Source organism: Colossoma macropomum, unplaced genomic scaffold, assembly GCF_904425465.1.
Source record: "Colossoma macropomum unplaced genomic scaffold, Colossoma_macropomum, whole genome shotgun sequence".
NCBI classification, from domain to species: domain Eukaryota; kingdom Metazoa; phylum Chordata; class Actinopteri; order Characiformes; family Serrasalmidae; genus Colossoma; species Colossoma macropomum.
In genome coordinates this window covers 13,983,468-14,003,157 of record NW_023494801.1, presented here as the reverse complement: position 1 = coordinate 14,003,157, position 19,690 = coordinate 13,983,468, and the positions used below count along the sequence as shown (strand labels likewise).

At 40.2% G+C, this 19,690-nt stretch overlaps 1 protein-coding gene across 1 annotated transcript; it reads left to right on the top strand.

The window, feature by feature from the left end:
• Positions 1 to 277: 277 nt before the first annotated feature.
• On the top strand, positions 278 to 18,383 carry cacng1b (calcium channel, voltage-dependent, gamma subunit 1b). The gene is made up of 4 exons (XM_036589916.1): positions 278 to 744; positions 12,248 to 12,322; positions 15,203 to 15,340; positions 17,841 to 18,383. The coding sequence occupies exons 1-4, from the start codon at positions 504 to 506 to the stop codon at positions 18,071 to 18,073; spliced, it is 687 nt and encodes a 228-aa protein (XP_036445809.1). The 5' UTR covers positions 278 to 503; the 3' UTR covers positions 18,074 to 18,383.
• Positions 18,384 to 19,690: the final 1,307 nt, after the last annotated feature.

The window sequence follows — 19,690 nt, the reverse complement described above, 5'->3', positions numbered from 1 at the left end:
ACAGGTATATGTAAAAGTACTTGAGCGCTGTCACAAAAGAACCAGCTCTGTTATAATTTCTCAAATCTCTGCTTTCTCCTTGAGACAACAGATGTTGTCTGTACATGACATGCACTGCTCAAAATGAGATGGGAAACAGTAATGACTTACGATTAATGTCGTCCGCACAACAGCAGGTTGTGCTACATTAGTTAATCAAGTTCCACAGCACACCTCACAAAGGCAGTGCGCCTTAGCCACAGCCCACCACACTGAACACCTTACAGGGAGGGAGAGGGAGAGGAAACTAGGGCACTGTTATCTGGCCCCATTTTTTTCCAAGCCAAAGCAGAGATCTGTGGACAGCGAGCAGCAGTGAGGAGGCTGTGAGTTTCCGTGTTGAGTTTTTTTTTTTCCATTCGCATCAAAGCAACGCGTATAGATCCTCAGAATTAAAGTAGACTTTGCAATTAAAATAATAACCTACAGCCGGGTTTCTCGCCAAGTGAGCTTGTCCCGCCACGATGCTAGAAGATAAGAAGACCAAGGTGAAGATCACTTTCCTGGTCATCCTGGTGGGCATCTCGTCCATGCTGGCTGCCGTGGTGACGGATCACTGGGCAGTTCTAAGCCCCAGGGTGGAGAAGCTCAACACCACCTGCGAGGCGGCCCACTTTGGGCTCTGGAGGCTGTGCAAGAAGAGCATCTTCATTGTGGAGGAAGACCCTCAGGGCAAAAGCTGTGGCCCCATCAGCCTGCCTGGAGGTAAGTGTATTGTTTACAGAGCTTTTCACCCCATTCTTGGCACAGATAAACTCTACCTGCGCTACTTTAGCTCAGGGCGAGTCAGTGGACAATAGTGGCAGAATTGCCAGACAACAGCAATCTTGATCTGAAGTGGAGCAAAGGGCAATCAGTGAGAAGAGAAAGTGGTCTACAGAGCAAAGCAGGCTGAGGCAACTCTATTCACCTCACTTTCTTATCTGTAAGGTAACTGTCCAGACAGCAGGTCAACTGAACTCACACCATTTTGCTGTACATGATGTCATCTCGGTGTACGTAAAAGAGATACCTTGAACTGTTGTATTGGTAGACGTTTGAGTGCAGATAAATGGAAAGCAGATGGATCTGCTTATGAGAGTTAGATCATCTCATTATCCTTTATGGCACTCCGGGGAAGAAGCGACCTCATTGTTATGTCTCAATTCACAAGCCTGGATAAACGACAGAAGAAAGAGCAAGAAAGCAATGGCAAGGTACGACTGGGACTGATCTAGACGAGAGTGTGTATTGTTCTTGCTATGTTAAATTAAAATCGAACAGAGAGCCACTTTTGGGCTTGACACCATGATACTCTAAAAAGATAAAGCGTTCTAAATGGTTCTAGTCTTGGAATACACTTCTAGGAACTTTTACATAATGTGGGATCTTTAAAGCTTAAAAAGGCTCTACACACCTGCATATCTCACACACAGCAATGGTTCTTTAAAGAACCATCATTCAAAAGGTTCTTAGGGAACCAAAGTGGTTCTTCTATGGCATCTTTATTTTAAGGGTCCATATCATGGAAAGCCAAATCTTCCTTATTTAAAGAAAAAGTGTAATAAATCAGTTTGATGTAGGAAGGAAAAAAAAAACTGTACAAAATGCCATGTTTATGTATTCCCCTGTATATGATTGCCCATGTTAACTTATTTTAACTTATTTTTAAAAAAAACTGGGTATTAAAACATTTGCAGCCTACATCAGTTTAGGCCCACCCATTCACACTGAAGTTATAAGAAACTGATTTAGCACAAACTGTTTTTTAAATGAGGCACATCACAGAAAACAAATCAGAAGTCATTTACACATATCAGTCTTAAAAGCACAGTAACAAAAAGCAGCCTGTATAATTCTAAACAATCAAGAGAGGCTGGAAATGGTCATGTAAAATGAATGATGACTGTTTTTTCTACATAGACCAGCATAAACATCATAAGTAGATACTGGGGTAAAAACACAAAGTTAAATCTATGGTCTATGGATATGGTCCCTTAACGAGTGATCTCTACAAGTCACTGTGTTCACAGTATAACCTGTTGATTTCAGGTGGAAAGAAAAATGCTAGTCTTCATTGATTTCAATGATGACTAAATGGCAGGATAAATGATTGGGCTGAGAGACAGAGTACAGATGAGACATCTGACGACTATATCAGTCTTTCTGTCCAGAGTGTTGAGCAATGCGCTGCTTGAGCAGTAATGTACACCCTCTGTCACTCCTCAAAGGTGATAAATGGAGAGATCACATACTTTTTGTATGCCACAGTGGCTGCAGGCTGTAATGGAGCGAGCCCCTGTGCTCCGGTGAATGTGCTGGGAAGACGTCCCTCAGGGCACGACCCAGAGATTAAACCATAACAATGGCAGCTGTCTCTTAGAGGGCCACAGCCGCTGCCCTATTCTACCCAACCATGTGCAAGTCCCTCAGGAACTTTCCAGTGGCATTGTAATGTTCTTTCTTATGTGGCCAGATCTCAGGGTGCACTCGGGATTTATCTTTAGGTTTCATGTTGTCCACGGTCAAAAGAATTTCAGTGATTTCATAAACTACAACAATACCCTTCACCCAGTCCATACTGACCATATATGGAAACTAAGCTGCAAATACAGCCCGTTTTGAACCTGTTTTTGTGAAAGGCAGAACATGTTCTCTAGCCTCCATGAACCCTATTTCCTATTTACCAGAAAAGGAATGTTACAACACACCACCCAGTCATAACATGGCTAAGTTTCTGTAGCATGTTTTAAAGTAGACAACCTGCTTCTTTTAACTTATCCTGTATTAATGTGAGTGCTCATCAATTTATAAATGGGCTGGTTGCACCAACATGTCTTCACTAAGGTAGTCTTAACTTACTACTCACTACTGGCATCTTGCCAACTGTTGCTGCCAAAATAAAAAAAAGCATTAGTAATTTCATTAACAGTGAAACTGGCATATTGATTAAATTATACAGTCTGCTTACAGTCACATTAAGGGAAAAACATTTCCACAGCTCAAGTTAAAAAAAAAAAAAAGTCAACATAGTCAGGGTTCAGAAGGTCAGAAGGTCAGCACACAGCAGAATATAGTTGCTCGACCATTCTGAACTGTGACCATCCAGAGATGTACTGTTATTCGTGACCCCCTCACTCTTGGTCAGAGGATTCTACTTACAGCCCACACCAAATAACTTATCTACAGTAATAAAATCATTAATTTCAACTTTTAATTGTGTTTACACTGAGCGCACCAGCAGAAAACAATAAAGCAGTGCCATTACATACAGATATCTAATGCTGAAATCTCTTTTTTAAACCAGTGCTTCAATAATCTTCCCAATGTGTGGGATATGTTAGCATCAAGCTAGTGGGATTAGCTTGGCGCTTTATTGTCTTTTGATGTCAACTGTAGTTTAAATACAGACATTTTAAGCCTGTAATAGGCATGTAAGTAACATTCTTTACTTTTTATTTCTAAATGTAACTAAATTTCTAAATTTAACTAACTCTTTTTTTTAAGGCTTGAGCGTGATGTCTGAATATTAGTTATGTAGCGTCAGCCTACTCTACTAAGGGGGAATATATCCAGTACGCCTCAGAGACCTTTAATGGGACAAAACAATAACTTAAAATACCGTGGTGACGTGAAAAATAAGGTGGATAACATAACGTGGACATTAGCTGTGGAAGTACGTCTCTGCGGACTGCCGCCCTCACAGCAAAACCTCGCCAACGGCTGGCTGCTCTGTGGGCGTCGCTAAAATACGGGCAGGTTCAGCTGTCCAAGCAAGATTGTTAGGCTAGTTCGGTGCTCAGATGAAACGCAGGTGAGAAAAGTTCTAATATTCTCTTTTTTAACGTGAATTAATGTAAAACTCTCCACAAACCTTCTCCTCCATCTTCTGTCTGATCTTCGCTTGTAGTTTGAATGTGGACGTGACACACAACGTAACGCACCGCGGCACTTTAACAATCTGATTGGCCGCTGCTCTGCGGAACTCGCTCCTCATTTACATAAAGATGAGAAAAGCTCTGTTACATCGGTCTCTCCGCGTGATTCGCGCCGTTACCACTCCCACAATCCCTCACGCACGACTGCCGCCTGTCTCCACAGAAATGTAGGTAAGAGAGGAGAAACTGCAGTTGCCATTGTATGTAGCATTAAACACTTGCTACGTTGCTAGTTCTGATTTTACTTGTATATTAAAGGTGAGGACATTATCACACAAAATGGCCACCAAACGCAAAGATTCTTACCCAAATCAGGGGTCGGCAACGCACTCTTACCGTCCTGTTGCGGCTCCACAGCATATATATATATATATAGATATATATATATATGGAAAAAATACAAGAATCCCCCTTTTCAGTAAAATAAAGCTCTGCTGATCGTTCTAACAAAGTTTTAACAATAAATTGTCTTGAACACTGGAGTTAATGTAGTCTGTAACTGCTAATTCACCCTTTAACCCTGAAAGTTTGCATGCAGACTGTTGGTCATCACAGCAATGCAGACAACAATCTTGCTTAGCTAGTAGCTAACGAAAACTTACTTGCATTTATAAGCACTCCAGCTGGTTTCCTGATGCGTTTAATCTGCAACGAAAAACTGTCAAACACTAAAATGTTGTGAAGCTGAAGTCAACTTCTCTTTCACAAGCTTTTTGTTCGAATTTTTGCTGTTAGCTACATTCTGGCGCCACAGACACCATTTAAGGTGAAACGGTAAATTCGAACAAGAAGCTGGTGAATGTTTAGCTGACTTCAGCCTCGTAAAAATATCGAAGATTGAGAGACATTTTACAAGAAAGTATTCTACTTTTGAGGAAAAGTTTCCTGCCAGAGATGAGAGAAAAGTGCCTATAGCTGAGCTAAAGCTTAAAGCAGAGCAAAGTATGTTTTTTCATTTATATTATATTTTTAGCCTATACTAGACTAGGACATTAAAACCTACTGAGACATATTTACAGCCAAGATGGTAAAATGGACATAAAATGTTGCGGCTCTAGAGGTGGTTTGTTTTTTCTTGAAAGGACAAAATGGCTCTTTTTAACATTTGGGTTGCCGAGCCCTGCCCTAAATAAACAAAACAACAAATATCTTTTTCTGTTTTTAATTGACAGGTTTAAAACATATGGGAATATTTGCAAAACTAGATTGTTTATAGTGGTTATAATAGATGAGAAAAGGAGAAAAGGATTAGAATTTGACTTTATGCCAGCTAGGCATTAAAGTTACACTCATTTATTTATTTTTTTTTTAATCTTATGGCTAGTCTTGAAGTTATGCCCAGAAAATTAAAAACAAAGTAAATCCAAGTGTAAGCCCTGTTGGTGTAACAAGCCCTTAGTGTGAAATTTTATTTTCTTACCTAAAAATCTGTTTTTGTTACATACATATGACAGAGTTTCATCTAATAACTTTCAACTTCTCATGTCAACTCAGGAGGGTAGTGAATCTTTACAACAGTGACATCACCCATGTAGTTTATTTCTTATTGGTGAAAGTGGGGGTGTTACAATTCTCCATAATCTCACCTATCATATGAGTGGAGGATTTACAGAAAGACATCTTATATTACCATTGCAGAAACAGGCCCGCAGATTACCCTATATGGATCTGGATCTATGCTCAAGTTTTTGCCACCAATCCAGAACTCGAAAAGGCCAGAACCTTTAAGTTCTCCTGAACTCAGAACTCAGAAAGTACAAGGAAGCAGATCAAACAGTCTGGCTTTTGGAGTACAGGAACCATTAAACCAAGCAATCCATGTATTTGTATTTGGTCCAGCCAAGCACTACACCCCCTGGTTTAGGTCATTTGCTCACATTAGGCACTGATTAGTTCAATCAGGTGCTTGGCACAGAACCCAACTGGCGCCACTGAATGATTCCGAATGCTCCTGCAGTTAAGGTCAATAATGATGCTGGAGCCTCGCAGATGCCTCCAGAACCCAGCAGGTTTGGTGGGGGAAACTCCCAGCAGGCCAGGTGTGATCAATTTCACACCCGCTCAGCATCCGCATGGCCTGGAGGAGGGCTTGGTTCTGATAGCCTCTCCTGCCGCACGGATGAAGCCATGAGTAAACACGTTAGCACTTAAGCAGTCACTTACCCCTTACTTCACACTTACTCACGCACTTTCATGGCTGCACTCCCAGAGCTATCTCCAACTGAGACTAGCTCTACTGTCTGACTGGGTATGGCTGTGTATAAGAGAGGAAGAGAGAGTGAGCAAGAGAGAATGAAAGAAAGTCAGAGAGAGAGAGAGAATGAAAGAGCAAAAGAAAGAGAGAAGGAAACAAGAATTGCAAAAGAAAGAAAGACAAAGGGAGGAGTGCAGAAGAAACACTAAATTAACACTGGGTAAAAGAAAAGTTCATCAAAGAAAGAAAGGAAGGATGAAAATAAGTGAAAAAGGAAAAGGCTTCCAAAATCTCCCTAGAAATCTATAGGTAGCACTTAATGAGATGCCTGAAGAAGAGTCAACAAGAATGATGTAACACCCAGAAAGAAAGGAAGGAAGAAAGGAAAGGAAGAAAAGAAAAGAAAGGAAGGAAGGAAAGAAAGAATTGTGGGAAAAAATTGTTGTAATAGACAAGAAAAGGAGAAAAGGACTAGAATTTGATTTTATGCCAGCTAGGCATTAAAGTTACACTCGTCATCTTATGGCTAGTCTTGAAGTTATGCCCAGAAAATTAAAAACAAAGTAAGTCCAGGTGTAAGCCCTGTTGGTGCAACAAGCCCTTAGTGTGAAATTTTATTTTTTTTTACCTAAAAATCTGTTTTTGTTACATACATATGACAGAGTTTCATCTAATAACTTTCAACTTCTCATGTCAACTCAGGAGGGTAGTGAATCTTTACAACAGTGACAAGAAGAAAGGAAAGAAAGAAAGAAAAGAAGGGAAGGAAGGATAGAAAGAAAGAGAAAGAAAGAAAAAAGAAAGAAAGGAAGGGAAGAAAGAAAGAAAGGAAAGAAAGGAAGGAAAGAAGATCAAGCTCTATAAACGCTTCAGTAAAAACACCCAAAGAAGAGTCTACAAGAATGATAGATCACTTAGAAAGGAAAAAGTAAACAAGAAAGAAAATGTAAAACAAAGAAACCAAAAAATAAAATGAATAAAAGAACGAAAGGAAGGATGAAAGTGAATGAAAAAGGGACACTGTTTTCAAAGTCTCCCTAGAAACCTAGATAACACCTAAAAAGACACCTGAAGAAGAGTCTACAATAATGATAGAGCACCCAGAAAGAAAGTTTTAAATGCTTTAGTGAAACCAAGAAGATAATGCCTGAAGAAACACCTGAAGAAGAGTCTATAACAATGAAAGACCACCCACAAAGAACAAAATGAAGAAGGAAAGTAAGAGAGGTGTGGCTCTTTGAATCCTTCAGTGAAACACTTAAATGTGATGCTTAAATACACCTAAATAAGAGTCAATGACAATGATAGACCATCCAAAAGGAAGAAAAAAAGAAGAGAAGAACAAAAGAAAGAAAGAAAGGTGAAGCTCTTTGAATGCACCAGTGAAACCCAGAAAGTAACATTTTAATAAAGGGACACCTGAAGAAGAGTCTATGAGAATGACAGGCTTTCTAGAAAGAAAGAAAGAAAGAAAGAAAGGCTCTCTGAACCCCCCAGAAACACCCTGAAGGTACTGCTTAAAGAAGAGTCCAGTAGGATGATAGATCATCTAGCTCATATAGAGCACGAGTCAAGTACAGCAGTCACAATTGTACCCCTGTTTCCTCTGGAGGCTTGGCAGCAAAAGTTCTGCACAGGCCCCGGTGGAAGGCGCTTCGCTGCTGCGACCCAGATATGGCCTAACTTAGCGGCTTAGCTGCTTTAAAAGTGTCCTCCATTCACATTGACCCAGAATCTGACGGTCATTTTGCGCATGGACAAAAGAGGACACTCCTGTCTTCATGAGCCATGGCTTTACCTTTAGCAGAGGCCAGCAAAGCACAGAGAGCTAACAGTAAGACAACTGCAGTGCCCTGAGGTGTGTGTGTGCGTGTTTAGGTGAGAGTGTGTACACCGATTCCGAGGGGGGTGGCATGGGGGGGGGGTTTAATCAAGAACTAAAAACCTAATGTGACAGCCACTGCAACCTAGTAATTGACTTCCTCCCTGGAATAAGCATTTCCATTAACAAACCTGCAAGGTCAATGATACGGCCCAAAATGCTATTTTCAGCTCCCTGTTTCTCACCCGTCTGACTCAGGGAAGCCACCCGGCTGGTTTCGCTTGCTTTGGACTTCATCCGTAGCCGTTCCCGTCATGCAGATACACAGATCTGACTACACGCAGAACAAGACACAAGACGTCAGGTCCGAAAATGCCAGAGTTGTCAGCAGCAGCCCTTTAATCTTCCCTCAGACTGACATGAGATCAGTGGCTTCGTGTCTCTCTCTGACTGAGAGATGAAGGAGAGACAGGGCTGCTGAAGCAGGGACAGCTGAAGAAGAGCACAGAGATATCAGAGGCGTCCAGTGCGTGGGAAACAGCATGCTGCAGACTGACCACAGCAGATATCGCACAGATATTACAGGTTACAGGAACGCAAATTAGCAGGGGTTTGATTGCAAATCTTCAGGAAATTATAATTCTATGAGAATTTTAGTTTTGCCAAAAGGATGAGTACACAAGTACATTCTTTATTGGATGTCATCATAACAGTTATAGTGAATTATTTTACCAAGAGTTGTGGTTCTAAGATCTGATTGGCTGAGCAATGTTTATGTTTGTAAAATACTCCATATTGATACAGTACTGTGCAAAAGTCAGAGACCAGCCTTCATTTACTCAATTTCCAGTCAAAACAGTCATTAAGTACAAGTTATTCATTTTCCAGGATATATCTCTGAGGAGATTAGTTATAAAACATGGGAGGGCGGGGGGAATACAGAAACTGGGACACCTAACAACCATGCAAACAGTGAAAAGTACTTAAAGCTTTCATCTTTGAGAGAGAGGAGAAAACCAAGCTCCACTTTTGCTTCAGACCTGAAAAATCCACAGGCGTTTCTGTCCATCCTTCTACTGTGAGAAGACACCTCGGTGTAAGAGGAAGGAAGTCCTTATCCCTTTGAAAAACTGAAAGACAGTCTTCTGAAAGAAATGAAAGCTGTATTAAAAGGCAAAGAATGGACATACTAAATACTTAGAAAATATTATTTTATTAAGTTGTTGACAATTCTGTGTAATTTTCTTTTAAACACATTTTTCTGACACTGAAAAATGAATAATTTGCACTTAATGGCTGTTTTGACTGGGATTTAAATAATTTAAGAATGGTCTTTGGTTTTTGGACATTATAAAATTAATGCAGTTGCATAGCCACCTTCAATTGTCAACGGTTTTTTACACACAGCTATAAAGAGACTTAGTGCATGGAATTCCATTAATAGGGACTTTCACTTAATACTTTATGCATAATTCAATCTTTAAGATGTAAACAAAGTCATTCATAGTGATTTAATGAGAAATGATCCATTCTAGACAAACAGAACTGTTCATAGTGGTGGTGAAAAGAACTAGATGTCCAGTTATAAAACCTTTATATTACATTAAATGACTGTAAATATGCTGCCACATGCCAGAGACACTGTTTTATTGTAGTTTGGAGAAGGTTTTGGCCTAAAATGTATTTTTTAAAATCCATTCATAGTGGAGTGGTTCATGCAGGGCGCTGTGAGGTAAGTAGTCCCCAAAGAAAATGTAGATTTTCAGATTTACCTCTGTTTTACTGTTGTCAACATTACATGTAAAATGTGCAAGTTCACCAGTCATTCTGGATAAAGTGGCTTTACTTGTGTAGACACCACTGTAAAGAAATCAGAGTCTGTAAGATTATCTACATTTAACCTTTTCATGTCAAACCACTCTGAATGACTTTGTTTACTCTCATTGTTTGAATTATGTGGAAAGTCAGTGGAATTTCACTTAATATTGTGTTCATACCCTGATGTTCATGTTTCTCTTAGCAGACCCATGTTAGAGCACATTTTGTTTCACACCCCACCACCACCACTGTTCCACTCCAGAACTCCCAAGTCCCAGTGAGGCCCAAAAAATCCAGAAAATCCCCAGAAGTAAGGGCTTGTAATAGGAGCGGTCAAACGTGGTTAATAAATGACACCCTAAAAACAGCACAGCAGACCCTTCTCTCAGTCTCCTCATTGAGCCTTAACTAATAACGTAGCTAGGAGCAGCCTGTTGCTAGGTAACCTCCTCACAGCATGTTTCTCTCTCTCTCTCTCTCTCTCTTTCTGCCCCTGACGGAGGTTCTGGGTCCTGAGTAACAAACAGCTCCTCTGTTGCCCTGTCTGATTTCCCATTTCTCTATCTCTCTTTTTCTCTGGACAGAACAGAGCAAAAGGTTTGTTTTATGAGTTTAATCTAACAGGGAGGTGTCAGACTGTCTACACTCCTCCATAAGCGGACTACTGAGCTTTCCCCCACAGGACTCACAAAATGGAAGCATTATCTACAAGCGTTGGACTGGCTGCTGGACAGCTTTGTGGAGATGCGCATGGGACGGGGTGCATCCTTTTGGCCTCAATGATAGAATTTAGTAAATTTATAGAATTACATCAAATATCCATTGTAGGCCTTGATCGCATTCAGCTCTTTTGTTGAAAGGGTGGAGACCAGCAAATAGAGAGCTACAATAAATATTTGATGAAGTTTTATCATTGACACCTTTACCAAACAAAATCATTTGAATCATTCGTAGGCCCCGATTAAAAGTTATTTCCTCTGCTCATATATGTTAAGACTACCACGTTTTTGATTCATGATCCACAAAAGAGTTTCTTAGATGATTGTACTCCACAACAGATTTTTTAAAATTATTTAATTATGCATCATCAACTATTTTTAACACCTATAAAATATTCAAACACTTAGATAGGATTTGATAGAATGTTATAAAATAAAAAGATTCACAGCCTTACAGTGCAATATGAAAGTCATGCGAGGCCACAGCCCTATTCTTCACCTCTGAATCAAGCAGCAGATGTTGGGGGGCAGGGTTTTGGTGCAGTGTAGTAAAGTGTCGTTCACACTGGTGTTTCAGTTTTCCTGAGATGTGAAGAAGGTGATAAAGCAGGCTTCACACCTTTCAGAGGGAAACATTCTGTCTAAAACAAAGGCATAGAAAAGAATCATAATTGGTGATGTACAATTACCATTTACGTGGCTGGCATGGGAATAGTGATAGACTGACACACTGTGCAGGGTTGTTGGACCAACATCATCTACACAGCGGGGTCATCAGAAAGTAACCCTTACCGTGATCCCATCACAAAAGTCAAAAAAAGAAACAAGTGCTGTGGACTGAAGTAAAAACACAATGCTGCAATCGCCAAAGGTATGCTTGGAGCAGCATTTGATGAAAGGAACACCTTGCCAGCTCTAAGGCATGTTGGTGATCTGTTATGCTTTGGGGGTGTTTGGCAGCCAGTGGCACAGAAAATGTTGAGGGGACAGAAAAAAGGATTCTACTAAATATGAACAAATCCTGGGAGCTAGTGTCCAACAGTCAGTGAAAAAACTGATAAAAATAGGTTTGACATTACAAGAAGATGATGATCCCAAATATGCATTCAAAGCATTCTTAAACCACTTAATGAAACAAAACAGATTAAGGTTTTGAAACGTGCAAAACAATGTCATAAGAAAACTTGCAAATCTTTTTTTCTTACCCTTTTTTTCAGAGGAAAAAACCTTAACTTTGATGTAAATTAATATCAAGAGTTTATTCCAGTGATTTTGGACTACCACCATTGGTGTATCCATTATAAGGTATTCACATAATATAAAATAGTGTTTTCAAATTGTTTACAAAAAACTAATACTTAAAAACTGGAAAAATGGGTTTACAAGGTTTGGATATGACAGCGATGATAAGTAATCTGTATGAGTGCAATCACTTATGTGCTGCTGAGCACAGTCCACAGCAGTGTTTGCATTCAAACCTTATCTTGGCACGCTGTCAACAAAATGAAAATGCCTGCAGAAAATAAGCACACGGATATGCCCTCTGCCCCACAATGCGCTATATTCACAGTCGACCCAACAGACTAGCCTGAATACTTGGCTAGTGTCTGAGCTCCAGCATCGGTCTCTGGAGGAAATGGCAGCGAGGCTCATTGGTAGTGCAAGTGCATCGTAACGATGGGCTACTGCAGCACCTGCAACCCTTAGCTACAATCACTGTTTTCATCTCTCTTTGCAGTGAAGAACTGCTCCTACTTCAAACACTTCACATCAGGGGAGGAGGCCGAAGTGTTCGAAGTCAAGACTCAAAAAGGTAAGTGGCCCTTCTACTTCAACCTTGCCTCACGCAAGGTACCTTATGGACACTGTACATCAAAGTAGTGAAACATAGCCCCACACACTGATCTGAGACTAGTTCCACCATTTTATTATCTCATGCTTAAGATAAGGATTTGAGGAGAGAAGGCTGATCTTAGAACAGCATTAAGACGGAAGCGTCTGCCCGGAGCTGTCAAAGCGGTGGAGGACGTGGAAACATGAAGATGAAGGGCTGAAGTGCATACTAAAGTGCTTCAAAGAGTTTTGCCACAGGCTGCTTCAAAACTAGATCCTCACACACTTTGGCATGTGTGGGCATAAGGAGCATATAAAAGGCACATAAAAATCCTATTTATTTGCTCAGTTTAACATATTGAGAAAAAATAAAATCTAAAATATGCCAGAACTTTTGCACAGGCTATATTTTATGCTTTTAAATTTCAGAAAATAAACAGTATTGTGCATTAAAATGTGCAGAAGTGTGTTCTTTGTAGAGGAGGAGCTATTTTCATTTAAAAAAACTACAAAATATAATTTGACCAGGTATGTCCAAACATTTACAAACAACTGCATATAGAAACTAAGCAACAGAAACAGCCTGGTTTGAATTCATTGTTTTTGTGAGGTCACGGAAAGTTATAAGGAGTGTTTCAGCCTGGAGTGATTTCCAAATGAGTCACAATACAGGGCAGTCAATCACAACAAAGGTGAGTTACATATATCTGTCTTATAGGCATCTTACAGCCTGTTTTATTCTAAACATTAAAGAGAGGTTGGAAAATGGTCACTTAAAAGGGAATTAAGATTGTTTTTGATACATACAACCACATACGTCTAAAAATAACTTCATGGAAACAAGGACACATTGTCAGTAGCTGCGTTCCAAAGCCTAGGCTACATCCGAGGTAGGATGGGTCCTCCGTAGGACTGTCCTATGAAGACTCCTCCCTAGTAGCCTATTGGTCACACAAATGGAGCAGTCCTAATGAGGCTGTGTGGTGATGTCACCAGACAGGCCCCGCCTCTTGAAATTGCAGCATTAACTTTTGAGAACTGGTGAGAGAAAATGAAGCCCATTGTGTTTGTGCTTTTTCATTTCTTTGTGGAAATGAAAGAGATGTTCTTATGTAGTATGATAAACTACTAAACTACTGAATAAAATACGATGTATGGACGAATGATTTAATTACTCAGTCATTTAACACTTCATAAGGTAACTAAGATGAAATTAAGGACGTGAAAAACTTAAGTTTTAAAACAAGCTCTGTTTCAACAACTTCGTTTTCCATCATGTTTGTGGGGCTGTTTTTTTTTTTCTTCGTTCATGCACAGAAAACTGTGGGTAACTGAAGGCCGGGAGTGATATTTCTGATGTGTCCTCAAAATCATTTAGAACTTAGGCTGCATTTCTAGGCTGGATGTGAAGGGTTCTTCACTTTGGAGCAGCCTTCTATGATGTACCGGCCAAGAAATGCAGCATAGGCTTTGGAATGCAGCTATTGATGTGAGGCACTGCTCTTGAGCATAAAAAGCTATTTCACTAGAAATGCAGCACCCTTGTGGAGAACTTTCTGCCTGCTAAATGTGAGTGAGTGAGTTACAAGCCAGTTCCAAGAGGTGCTTCACATCTAAAACTACAGTACAAGAAAAATGTAGGTCATGGCTACTTTAAAATTCCCCTTCCACTGACAAATGTCCTTAAAATGCATGACACCAAATCAGATGACGTTTGAGGGAAAAGCAATATCATTCTAGCATTGATTTCTGACCCTCAGCACAGAACTTTTCCATTTTCCTATTCTTTTCCCCTAATTGGCTGCTATTTATGGAAGCAGTCCTCTCCCCTCCTCCCGGCCACACTCTACCCTTTTGACCTATATGTTAGATGTGATGTTTTCAGCCAAGTTGTACCGGAAGGCAGGGTGATCTAGCAGCTAAAGACTGTTTCTAGCATGGAGACAAACAGAGTTACTCGAGCAGAGAGGATCCTACCTATTTCACGCTTCAGAGCAGCCATAGAGTTAAGGAGCAAAAGACTCTTCTTATCTCAATCTGACAACGCTGCGGACGCGAGATGCGACTCATTGTCAGGCACTTCACATTCTCTCACCACTTTCTAGAAATGTCAATAGCCGTTCTAACAATCAATACGTGTGTAGCCTATTACTAATTAATGACACATTAATCGCAACAGCAGTCTGGAGGTCAGACTGATTAGTGATCTAATGTGAATTAGTGTGGTAATTGAAGCCATTCCCATGTAATCAAGCTTGGTGCGTATAGCAAAATTTGTGGAAATGACTTATGGCTGTAAGTTTGTGAATTAAAGCTTTAAGGATTGTTGAAGGTCTTTTATCAGGACTTGGAGTGAGCCTTGGAGCTCAACATTAACAGCCACTGAGCTACACTTTGGCCTCAACATAACCAAATGAGATGATTGTACTGACACTTAAAAATAAAGGTTCCTGAATGGTTCTAGGACAGACCTTTAACAGAGAGAAAATATGGTCTTAATAATAAAGGTGCCAAAAGGAGCAATGCCATTAAAGCTACAAAATGTAAAGTTTCTATACCATCTGAGGTTTTCCAATCTGGACCTTGAACCCCGTCTCCAGCCCTGCATTTTGTAATGGAAGCTGGATTCTAGTTCTGGCTTAGAAGACCTGAACTGGCATAGAAACATATTTTATGGAGGTTCACACTTGCACATTCCATGTACAAAAATGGTTCTTTAAAGTTCCATTGAAAGGTTCTCTAAAGAACCAAAAGTGGTTCCTTGATGGCACTGCTCTAAGGAACTCTTAGAAGTGCATTTATTTTTAAGAGAATTTGATCATGAATGCTAAAGACTGACTGCACTGAAATCCCATTTCAGAGTACAACATCTCAGCGGCTGCCATAGCCATCTTCAGTCTGGCCTTCATGACCCTGGGGAGCCTGTGTCTCCTGGGAGCCTTTGGGAAGGGCAGAGACTACCTGCTAAGGCCTGCTGGCATGTTCTTCGCTTTTGCAGGTGAGACCAGCACTTGGCTTTAACTTGTTTCACAAGATAAAGTTCATACTTAAGGCTATGGTTGGTCCAATGAAGAAGGTTAAGGGAATAGCTCAGCAAAGAATAAATGAGACAGTTTTTCTCTTTCCCCAAATGTGGCCAAGTTAGCCAAAACTGTTATCTAAAAACAGACGTCAATAAAAGTCCAGATTCAACAAGTCCATTTTTATAGAAACAGTATTGCGTACATTGGCAGAAACCACATAAACCAGTGTATTTAAGATTCTTATCAGCTTATATAGTTTGAGGCTACTGTTTGCACAATGCTAACCTAGTGGGGTATAAGCTTCCATTACTTGTTAGCTACATTAGTTTCGTGACTGCAGTGCAAAACTAAAGAAGAAAACCAGACACTAAATATACATTGGCTAGGGCTGGATATTGAAATGAAATACTTTTTTGGTACCGATCAAACTAGATCAGTGTAATTCCAAGTGATTAAATACCAAATTTCAATAGCTAAAGCCAATAAGCATACTTGTTTTAAAATCAAGATTGCCAATTGGCTGTCCAAACTACATTCGAGTGTCTTAAGCCATTGCCTCGCTATGTTCTTTGCTAGGGTGGAGCAAATACTGGACGATTAAGGGTGGTCCTGATGCAATGAGGGCATGAAATCAGAGACAATTTACCAAGTGAGAGCGGCCATGTAAAATAATATTTCTGGGATTGTGTCATATGGTTTTAGTGAGAGTGAGGAAAGTCACATTCCCGCTTTACACAGACAACAGAGACCAGAGTCCCATTCACAACAGTGAGAAATTCTGCCTATTTCACCAAACTTTAGAGATGTTTCCCCCCTTGCTGATTACAGTGCACTTGTGGCAGTTTTGTGATTGCTAGAGTCCTGGGATTATTTTGAGCCTAAACATGCATTTTCTGATGAGCTGATTTTTAGGAAAAAACAGTTTTGTTTAGCCAGCTGCCGGGTCTTTCTGCACGGTCTGCTGTTGTTGCCACGGGAGATGGGGGGAGGGATGAAGTGGATGACGTAAGACTCAGGCAGAGATGAACTGTATCACTTTTCGTCTAATTGACTTGAACAGGCAAACACTATCTACCATCTTCTAGGCATATTCTACATATCTTTCCACCCTAACCTTTGACAAGATTAGCCACTGCCAGAAGCAAATTCCTTTTTCCATGGTTCCACATCTTTTCCCATTCAAGTGTTTCGCTTTTTCATCTGGCAAATGTCACCCACTGCAGTTTTATTAACGTCAGCACTCCGTGATTAGTCTGTATTCCAATGCTGTCAATAAATACACCCACTTCCATCACTTCACTTCACACTCATTTCTTCGCACCCACCTCTGGTTTGTAATTAAAGGTGTGGTGTGTAAGATTTAGTGACATCTACAGATGAGGTTGCAGATTGCGACCAACTGAATACCCCTCCCTTACCCCTCCTGTGAGTAGTAGAATCTACAGCAGCTGTCAGGTTTTCTGCCATCGCCTGTCCCGATTTCATTTTGCTTCTTCATTTTTTTGCTTCTTTGACAACGAGGTTTCACCCTCCCTTGCTTTTTCTTGTGCTCAATAATAAGTATGATCCTCCATTTGTCAAAATGTGAGTTCTCAAACTTCTCACAACACAAAATGGTTAGCCAGCACTGGCAGCAACCATGAATTCTTCTTCTTTCTGCACCTTCCAACTGGTGGTATAGTGCCACCAAATTCAAGCTGCCACTTCAACAAAAAAAGTCAAGGTTTGGTTTGTATGTTCTGGGCTACTGTATACTGTAAATATGGTAGCTCAACATGGCAGCTTCTGTTGGAACAGAACCTGCTCCATATGTTGATATGAAAGGTTCATTCCAAGCTAATGAAAGCATGATTAGTTACAGGTGGTCATTCACTAATGAAAACATGGTTTTGTATGCTATATTCCATTTATGCTAATTGATCCCCCTAAATCTTATGCACTGCACTTTTAACATCTTAAAATCCCAGTTTTTTTTTTTTACATACTAAGATTTATTATTCAGTAACTACCCAGTAACTACAATGCAAAGTGGCTGCATTATTAATTATTATCTAAGTACAGAAGTGTATAGCAAAACTTTGGACCCCCATTAGGACTGGCCATTTAAGGGGTTAAAAGGAAGGTATCGAAAGAAGCATCATTCTGGAACTGTACCGCTATCAGTATCAAAGGAATTTGTCTAGTCTTGAGTACATTTGGGGTGAGAGGAAAACTGCAAATCTGAATTTTTGCCACACTATTACTTACAACTCACAACTTTAAAAGTATTCTAAAAGTTTAAGGGGCTTATGCGATATCTCACAGACAACGAGAGTCAACACAGAGGACATGGAGGTCAACCTTAGAAAACCTAGCTTACTTTATTCACAAGAGAACAAAGTGGTGTAATCCAATGCTTACTGATCAATAATCCGGAAACTCAAGAAACCACAGTGAAAATGGCTGCCCTTCCTGATTCTCTACACCCCCCTTCAGGTCTCTGCATAGTCATTTCAGTGGAGGTCATGAGGCAGTCCGTCAAGCGCATGATTGACAGCGATGAAACCATCTGGATCGAGTACTACTATTCATGGTCGTTCGCCTGTGCCTGCGCAGCTTTCATCCTCCTCTTCCTCAGCGGCATCAGTCTGCTGATCATCTCCATGCCTCACATGCCACGGAACCCCTGGGAGACATGCATGGATGCCGAGCCTGAGCCCATGGACTAGCAGAGTGCCTAGTAAGAACGCACAACACAACTGACAGTGGAATTCTGTAGTAACACATGCAAGAAACAAGATGAAATATGTGAGGAACACACCATCTAGATATAGGGGGTCTGTAATTGCCCACAGAATATTTATATCATTGATTTTGTATGCTGTTTTTCTGTTCTCTAGAAGCAAATCCATGGACTGTATAACATACAATGAGGTTCCAGTTTATTATGTACACCTGCCCTGAACCTACAGTCATTGGCCATTTTATCAGAAACACCTAATATATGCAGTACTGTGCAAACGTCAGAGACCACCCTTCAGTTATTTATGTCCAGTCAAAATGGCCATCAGGTATTCACTTTTCAGCATCAAGGGGAAAAAAAGTGTATATTTAACAGAAAAATACACTGAAGCCTCAACAGCTAATTATATCAACTTTTTTAGTATGTAGCGCAGCCACAGTTTGTACAGCTTCCATTCTTTTCTGGAGACTTACTTTCATTTTTCCAAAGAAATCTGCAGGGATATTTTTCCACACCTTCAAAGTCTTAGAAGTTCGTTGTATTTTCCGCCAAGTAAGCTTAAACACCTTCAATGATGTTAAGGCCTCATGAAGGGCTGGAGGACAACTAATACAAATTGCTCATGGATACATAGTCTAACTGCACTCTAAAGTGGCCAGGAAGTGTGTATATATATATATATATATATATATATATATATATATATATATATATATATATATATTATTGTTATATGTATATATAGTTTAAAAATCACAGCAACGCTACTTTACCTGATGGATTTGTACCAGTGCAACATACAGTTGTCAGTTTAACTGCTGTGCTGAGAATGCTCCACCACCAGACAATTTCTGGTTAGAGGTGGTCCCTTTCCACTGATGAATGGAGTAGAGGGGGGGCTGATAAATTGTGCAGCAATAGATAAGCTAAAGTCAAGCTCACATATATATAGCAGGTGTTTAAGATGAAGTGTCCAATGAGTGTAGCTACAAGGTACACTAAATGTTCAAAAGTAATCATACACCTCTTCTAATTTGCAAATGCAGCTACTTTAAGATGCACCCATTGCTGACACGAACATTTACTTGCACACACCCTCTTGCAAAACCTCAATAGTAAAGCATTGCCAATATAATGGGATGCTCTGGAGCAGCCACCTGAGCCTAACATCAGCATGCCCAATGCCAAGCATCAGCTTGGCTGGGCTGGGCTGTGGAGCAGTGGAACTGCATTCCCTGAAGTGATGGAACCATTATTAAACACCTATGGAACTAATATTTGACCTCACTAATGCTCTCGTGTCTGAATGCAGAAAAGTAGAGGCTGTTACTGCAGCAAAGAGGGACAGACCCTCTTTTAATACCCTTGTTTTCAGAATAAACATTAAATGAGCAGGTGTCTACAAACTTTTGGGCATATAGTGTAAGTGTACTTGAAGAAAACCAAGAAGCGTTCCATTCCTACAATTCCCATAACATGTACACCTTCCAGTGTAGACAGTTAAGCAAGATTAATTCATTACGAACTGTGGGTGGGATGGATAAGTCCATTGTAACTGAGCATGCCAAGTATGCATTCTGAACTAATATCTTCTCTAAGCATT

What these genes read in the sequence shown, in the direction of transcription:
- cacng1b (XM_036589916.1), top strand. Translation starts at nt 504, where the DNA reads ATGCTAGAAGATAAGAAGACCAAGGTGAAGATCACTTTCCTGGTCATC. An exon ending in CCCCATCAGCCTGCCTGGAG is followed by an intron (nt 745 to 12,247) that starts GTAAGTGTATTG and finishes CTCTCTTTGCAG; the next exon opens with TGAAGAACTGCTCCTACTTC. An exon ending in CATGTTCTTCGCTTTTGCAG is followed by an intron (nt 15,341 to 17,840) that starts GTGAGACCAGCA and finishes ACCCCCCTTCAG; the next exon opens with GTCTCTGCATAGTCATTTCA.